The 8,267-nt window shown below is 42.2% G+C and overlaps 1 protein-coding gene across 1 annotated transcript in view; it reads left to right on the top strand.

Annotated features, from left to right (window-relative positions):
- LOC126394445 (uncharacterized) overlaps window positions 1-6,511 on the top strand; it is a 13,409-nt gene extending 6,898 nt beyond the window's left edge. The window contains exons 12-15 of the mRNA XM_050051259.1: window positions 1,487-3,657; window positions 4,522-4,606; window positions 5,245-5,338; window positions 5,455-6,511. Coding sequence (XP_049907216.1) covers window positions 1,487-3,657; window positions 4,522-4,606; window positions 5,245-5,338; window positions 5,455-5,610 — 2,506 coding nt within the window. The 3' untranslated portion in view covers window positions 5,611-6,511. The remainder of the gene's footprint in view (window positions 1-1,486; window positions 3,658-4,521; window positions 4,607-5,244; window positions 5,339-5,454) is intronic.
- Window positions 6,512-8,267: the final 1,756 nt, after the last annotated feature.

Consider the following 8,267-nt stretch of genomic DNA (forward strand, 5'->3'; position numbering starts at 1 on the left):
GTGCTACAACTTCACAACTTTCATCAAACTGTAGCCCCAATACCGAAGAAACTTTTGTACATTTAAACCTATTAAAAATTATGCTCAATTGACACCAAACTTGCTACAGAGCATCTTCAGACTGTCCTACAAAAACTATGTTTCTCAGATGTTTGATTTATCAAAAATTGAGCCTACAGTGCATCAAAATGTTTGACTGTAAATGGTACTGTAAACATATACATGCAAATTCTTGCTAAATAAATCTTCAATGTTCATGAAAAAAAATGACAAAATTCTAGAGTCATGGTAGATGATGTGTGGCAAATTTCAGAATTTTATCTCAAAAACTGAGTTTTTGACAGCATTTTGAATTTTGCTCTAATGTGAACAATTGGAGTCAATGCAAAAATGGCAATTTAAACATCAGTTTTTCACTTATGGAGCAAATCAATCATTGTTACAAACAAATTACCAACATCTCCATGTTGTCTAGATGCAATATGTGTATTTTCAGATTTTTGTTTTAATAACTGAATTTTTTTTTACAGTGGTTTCAAATCTGCCTTTCCATGCATGGATGGCTGCTTGTGAATGGCTTACTCAATTTGTGAAGCCACTGTTGAGTTGCTACTTGCCAATTAGCTCAGAGTGGTAGATGACCGTCTTAGGTTCCAGGGGTTGTGGATTCAAGCCGCAACTGGTGCAGAATCCACATTGTAATGTAATCATCTTCTTGTGCCTGAGCGTGACTGATCACTGTGCAGCATCTTCAAGTCTTCTTCCTGCTAGAAAATCTGCCTTCTCATGCTTGAAAATAAACCAAACTTTGCACAAAGATCCAGTGTGAATACTTCAGTGTGAAACCTTCTGAGGCTTCTCACTTTGCCATAGCTCAACTAGTTAAACATCAGTTTTTCACTTATGGAGCAAATAAATCATTATTAAAATAAATTACCAACATCTCCATGCTGTCTAGATGCAATATGTGTATTTTCAGATTTTTGTTTCGATAACTGAATTTTTTTTTACAGTGGTTTGAAATCTGCTTTTCCATGCATGGACGGCTGCTAAACCTGCACATCTGGCTTAGTCAATTTGTGAAGCTACACATGAATTGTCACTGACTAATTAGCTCAGTGAGATAGCAATTGATTCTTAGTCTCAGAGGTTGTGACTTCAAGCCTCAGCTGATGCAAAAGGCAGATTGTGTTGCTAAATTCCTAAATGTCTTCCAATTCTTCTGCTCGTTGCTCAGAATTGCCTAAAAATGCCCAGACCCGACCCATCGCTGCGCAGCAGCTATAATATGGAATTAAAGTTGCTGGGAAAATTTTTTCTAAGCCATAATGGGAGACTTAAAGTAGCATAAAATGCAGTTTCTTTTTTTATCTTGCTCCAAGTGAAGACAGTTATTTTTAATTCTATTTTAAATTAGTATCCAGGTCTGTAGAAGCAATGACCACTGACTGCTATCTGAGATGTTACATATCTTGATTTTCCATAGGGTGAAGGAGTTAAAGGGACAGGGAGGACTCAGAGGAGGAAGAAGGGGCAAAACAACTGCCTCCCCCAAACGTAACCTGTCCAACAGCAGCAGCAGCAGCAGCAGCAGTGGAGGCAACAGTCTGGGCACCCGAGGGAAAAGTCCCCCTAAAAAGCCAAAGTTAGGGAGACAAAGAGAGGATTTTGGCCCCACCACACCTACCATGAGATTGGCCACGGGGGGCACAATTCTCTGCTCCACACCTAAAAACATTAGATGGGAAGAGGAAACAAGTGCAAGCGCAATGAAGGAGATTGGACTTGAACACATTACACCAGTCAGAGGTTTGCTGGGGACGGGTGAAAGGAGGGAGAGAGCAGATGGGAGGGAAGGTAGAAGAAGAGAAAGGTATGGAATAACTGACAGGGTTGGTCACTCAGTTGGTGACCAAAATGTTTCGGCTGGGCTGGTCTTGGGACAAGCAGATGAGCAGCTTTACTTGTGGGAGGTACAGAGGGAATCTGGATTCGACCACAGAGAGAAAGAGAATCAGCAATGCCCTTTAAAAGGGGGAGGAAACAAGGAAAGACGACCGATAGAACAGAGAAGACAAGTGGAAAGCAGTAGGAACACATGGACTGAAGTAAGAGAAAAAGATTTACCAAAGGCTAATGAGAAGGATAAGGAGAGGGAGAGGCATCTGAGATGGTATCACCAGCAGCTGCAGCAGTCCATGCCCTCACCAGATTCTTCATCTGTTAATCTCTTCTCACCCTCTACATGTCTGTCTTTTTCTTCCTCTAATCAGGCCTCTCTCTCTTCCTCTGTCTCTCCATCTTCAAGTTCTCCTTTCCAACACTCCTCTAACCTCTCAGTTTCTGCACTTACGTCTCATGGTTTGACAGAGATTTTAGATGCATACAGAGCCAGGGTTGAGGTTAGGGCTGAGGGTAACAGAGGACAGTTGTCTGTGTTCCCCAGTGGAGAGATTGGCTTACAAAATGAACCCTCTCCGAGCTGCAGTAAAAATAAGGATGAGCTAGGTCATGGTGAGTCAGGCGGTGTTGGTGACTTTTGGAGGGAGGGAACAGATGAAAGAATCAGACAAAACAGAGATAGAAATGAGAAGAGCAGGTCACTAAAGGCAACAGTGGAAGAAGAGTTAAGGAGGAAGGAGTGGAGACCAGCTGGAATGGGAGGAGGAGGAGAAGAGAGGAGGTGTGCTTGGGTGGCAACAATCCAGACAAAGGGGGCAGATAGGATGACAGGTGCAATACCAGCTGATGCAGAGGCATTAATGTCCAACAACTGTGACTCAGAGGAGAGGAGAGAAGAGAGCGAGGAAGAACTACATGCCTCAGATGCCCCAGTTGATGGAGTGTGGAGTAATGAGGAGCGAGAAGGAGCTGATGGCTACAGCTTACTGTCAACCCACAGCGACAGCCTCTTTAACCACCCTCCTGCTGAGTCATCCCATCGACGTGCTCCAGCAGAACGACCCCTCTCCCCAGCCTGTGAACATACCGGCATGCCCCTTACCCCTAATAAACCCAGTGATCTCTCCCTTAAATTAAAAGATACCAGATGCACCTCAAACATCCTGCATCTGCCGTTGCAAAATGCTCAACAGGGAGTGCCATCAAGCAGCTGCATAGAGAAGCAAGCATGGTTTGTTGCTCATGCCAATAGGTCATGCACACTACCTCTCTCTACTCCCATTACAAAGTATGGATGTAAATTACCTGCTGAGCCCCCTAACACATTATCTGAAAGCCCAGCTTTCACTCAGGTACACAGCCATCGAAAGGTCGAAGCCGAAATGTCTGTTTTACCTCAAGAAGAAACTGCAGATTCTCTTAGTTGCGTCATGGACCCTCTCAGTGTCTCCTTGCTTCAGGTGGACCAACAGGTTGCAACAGCCTCTTTCCTCCAAGGGGAACAGAGCAACTCCTCATTCTGTCCACTTGTAAGAGGAGGAGATAACAGAAGGAAAGTGGAAAAAGAGCATCTCACATGTGCAGAGATGGCGGGAAAAGTTGTAGTCGACAAGGACGAAGAATTGCGGCTGTCATTTTTGGAGCTGCCACAAGCGAAGACCCAGCACCCTCCTGCCTCTGACATCATGACAGCTACAGATCACACTGAGCGAGGAAAAGACATGTGTTGTGCCACATATGATCACTGTGGAATAGGTGAGTGAGATTTCTGTGTGTGTGTGCGTATGTAGTGCTTAAAGGAATACGTAACCCACACAAGCATCATTTGTGTGTCAGTTACTCACCCTGTGTTACGTTGAATTCAAAAGAAAACAGTGTTTTTGTTGCATGCCTCCACAGTGAACGAAGAATCCAAAAACAGAAAATTCTTGATGTGTTTGAGAAGTACTGAGCATACGACGGGATAAATGAGACTTGGATTATACTGCACAAGTTGTGTGACTATTTGTAGACTGATGTTTTGATATAGTTGTGCTGTATTTAAACATGATCCCCTGTGACTTTACTTCATCAAGAAATTTCTCTGTGTTTGGGTTCTTTGTTCATCGTGGAGGCATGTGAGACAAACAGTGTCCTCACAAATTCAACGTAACACACGGGTGAGTAAATTATACAAAAATCATCTTTTTTTGGAGAAGCATTCCTTAAGAACTGCTAAATGAACACTTGTCCAGGTATGATGAAGCCTCCTATTCCTGAGGTTACAATGGTCCCTCTCCATGACCAAGAGAACAATCAGAAACCCCAAACTACACCAGCTATTGAAGTCCTGGTCAACAAAACCCCTGCATGCCCATTTAAACCCACTATATGTGCTTCTTTGCAAACTTCTGTCATGCAGTCCATCTCATCCAGTGTCCACCCAGCTTGTACAATCTAATAACAAGTGCCATAGAACATCCACCCAATATGCCCAACAAACTTGCCTTTTCCATTTTGGCATCACAGTCAGAGAGTGTCTTGGGTTAGTTGAAGACAGTGCCAAAGCAGTGCCACACATAGTACTTTCAAACCATTCCCGCAACTCAAACATCTTGTCCCAACCAAACATCCCTACAGAATCAAACCATGAAGAGAGCACCAGCAATCAGCAAATCAGACCCAAGATCCATCTGTCTACACTGGAAGACATGGATCGCAACCAGTAAGTACCAAGAATGTCACAATTTTGTTCACACAATTATCCTAAATGAGCATTTGAGAATCCAGTGCACATTAAAAAGAGACACAGCTAGTATTACTACAGCTGCAGATACTGATCTGGGTAATACAGAAATCTAGTTGCATTTTATCTCTACAGACATGATACAGAAATCATACAGACCTCTTTGGTGACAGATTTAGAAAACCTGCTGTATATTTTTGAGCAATCACAACCTAGAGCAGTGGTTCCCAACTGGTCCAGCAACGGGGTCCAGATTTCACTTTAGTCATTAGTCCAAGGTCCTAACAGTTTAATCTATTCAGCGTCATACTTGTGTTTGGCCGTATTGTTGAGCTAGTTTGCTGTCTCTGTCGAGTAGCTGTCCATTAATACCTCACTCTACAGCAGGAAACCACACTTCAAAATATTTTTTTGCTGGAAATTCACTTCACTTTTAAAAAAGTGTGTGTGTGGTTTTTTTTACAAACCTGACATGTTTGCGAGTCACTTCCGGTCAATTCAGAATGGAACTGTGACCCACTTTTGGACTGTGAACAACCAGTTAGAAACCACTGACCAAGAGGTTATTAGTTTGAATAAAACATCTCTGTCTTTATTCTTATCCAATCCAACTTCAGATGGCGTGTTGTCCAGGCCCACTGGGAGCAGCTGGAAGAGATGGAAGCTTTATGTCGTAAAGAGGGGACGCTTCTGTGCCAGCAACCTAATATGGTCAGAATATATCACAGCCACATTTGATAGCACCTTCCTTTTTGTACACTACAGTACATTTGAAATTGATAACACATTTTTGTCTCTCCTCACTCTCTGTCCCTCTATTTAAACAGGCATTTGGGGAGTATGTCCACAAACTGGAGGATATCATGGAGAGAAAGGCTCGGTGTGTCCACAGCATGCTAGCTCAGCTACAGCCATATCTCAAGCCCAGTCTTTCTAAACAACCACACAACCAAGGGAAAGATAATCATGATCCAATTACTTGAATTAGCTGCACTAAACAGGAATATTTGCTAAGTGCAGCCGATACACTGAAAAAATTACATAGAAAGCTGTGTTGTTCATGAGTGCACAATATATTTTTCACTGACAGCACTAACTATAGTATGAGTCAGTATGTGTGGGGTTATTGATTTTTTTCTCTTAGATCATCAGTCCTGCTACATGCTAATTCAGATGAGTATGGCGGATGATGATATTTATTTAGTTTATTGAATTATAATTTATTAAGTCCATTTTAAGGCGGAGATCTGTTACATTACTGTGATACTGGAAAATAAGTTATTTTAAAAGCTGCTATTTATGTACTGTTTTCATATCTTTTCAATGAAACCTGATCCAGCAGGGCTGTTCTTTTGCAAGGCCAGTCTTAATCCAATCTTGAGAGTTTCTCCTGGTACCAGACTGATTATTGTACCTCAGTTTTAGTCTAGCTTATTTTTCTTGGTTAAAAAAATAACTAATCTTGAGGTTTTTCCATGAAAATCCCATCATATGATCCTTTTGAGACTTCACTTTAGGATTGGATTTAATTAGCGCCTTCAGTGTCCCTGGTTTAAATGTAATCTTAATCTTTGTTTTACCTGCACCCCACCAGACTCTTTCTGGACAAATGCCAGCCCATTCTGATTAGGATTGGTCTTCTGTTAGCTATGGGCTTTGCTAAAACTCAGACTCTGAAGTAATGATACACTGAACCAAGATGTACAACTGATATTTTGCCATCCCACTAAAAACTTGAGCTTAGGTTGTCTACTGAACTGTTTACTTAGCAGGTGGCAAACTGTTTTCTGGTGCTATTTTTTATTGCATTTTTGTTAGAGCAATCAGGCTATTTGATGTGTTTGGGTTTTCTACTTGTTTTTCAAACATGGTTTAAGATTTAATTAAATTTGCTTGTTGATCAGCTAATATGTTCTGTGTTGTGAAATATTTATTTCAGGCAGTAGGCCTAGGTGATTTGATGATTATTTCCTCAATGAGAAGTGAGCAGATATCCTCTGAAGACCTGGCAATTCATATTTGTCCCCCTATCAGGACATGACACTGAGGTCTTGATCATAAACACCATGCATGCAGTCTATTTGACTTCTGATATACAGTGAAAAGGACATCCTGGGCTTTCTAGAGATGAAACACACAATTTGATTTATGAGTCTTAACTGTTTTGTAATAAGATTTCAAAAGGCTATGTTAATTTTAAGCCTTTCAAAGTACACATTTTAACATATCCTTTGTGGGGGATAGTGGGACTTGCTTCTTTTCGTCTTTAACCATTTTCCATACCTTAGAGAGCCTGAGGAACAAACTGACACCCAGCACCAATTTTGAATTAGAAGTGACACGTAAATGAGGACTCTGACCTTTTAGCGATCTAGCAAAGATTCAAGAAAGGGTAAATAAAAATTACAGAAGAGAATTTAATTTTTATAATGTAAATGGGCTCCGGAGCATGAGTTGGATCAGCGGTTTGGTGTGTCGTTGCTGGACCGTTGTGGTGAAGAGGAAGCTGAGCCGGAAGGCCAAGCTTTCGATTTAGGGGTCCATCTATGTCCCAACCCTCACCTATGGTCATGAGTTCTGGGTAGTGACTGAAAGAATGAGATCACAGATACAAGTGACCGAAATGAGTTTCCTTTGTGGGGTGGCTGGGCTCAGCCTTAGAGATAAGGTGAGGAGCTCGGACATCCGGAGGGAGCTCGGAGTAGAGCCGCTGCTCCTTCGCGCCGCAAGGGGTCAGTTGAGGTGGTTCGGACATCTGATCAGGATGCCTCCTCGGTGCCTCCCGTTGGAGGTGTTTCAGGCACGTCCCACTGGTTGGAGGCCTTGGGGCAGACCCAGAACACGCTGGGGGATTACATATCTCATCTGGCCTGGGAACACCTCGGGGTCCCCCAGGAGGAGCTGGAAATGTTGCTAGGGAGAGGGACGTCTGGGGTGCTTTGCTTGGCCCTGTTGCCCCCGCAACCCTGCCTTGGATTAGCGGATGAAAGTGGATGAATGGAATGTAAATGTCATGTAGTGAAATTTATGTTGTGTAAGTGTAAGACTGACCCCATGTCCAATACAAAGGACATGTTATAAAACATTAATAAATATCATTTCTTTAAAAAAAATCTCTGTGATTCGATTCATACATCCCAATTACTAGCCTACTGTATAAAAATAAAATGAAAAACTAAATATCCAAACATATAACCTATATTGTTTTTACCCACGTCTTTTGACCAATTCAAATTGCGTTTTATACTGAAAATGTAGGCCTTTATATTCTATTACACAGAGAGCATGACTAAGAGGGAAGCAAGCCAATTTAGTGAATCACTTCTTCTGGTGTATCACACCACTATCAAAGAAACTCACACAACCTGTTTTGGATCTAGAAAAAACACTTTTTTATTTTAGAAACTCCTTCAGGCACAAAAAGAAATAAGCACACCCCATCACATTTATATCTGATTCACATCAGCGATTAGGTGTGTGCCAAATTTAGGTAAATGTGGGGAAATTACTGCTACAAAGTCTTTGAGGAGAGCCAGCGTCCACCGGATATCAAGCTGGTACATGATAACGACGCGCGCTCCTAGACGGGAACGCGCACGCGGGGGCACGGCGTTAAACCACCTGACCGGCTCGGTGGGTT

Source organism: Epinephelus moara, chromosome 8 (genome assembly GCF_006386435.1).
Source record: "Epinephelus moara isolate mb chromosome 8, YSFRI_EMoa_1.0, whole genome shotgun sequence".
Lineage (NCBI taxonomy): Eukaryota > Metazoa > Chordata > Actinopteri > Perciformes > Serranidae > Epinephelus > Epinephelus moara.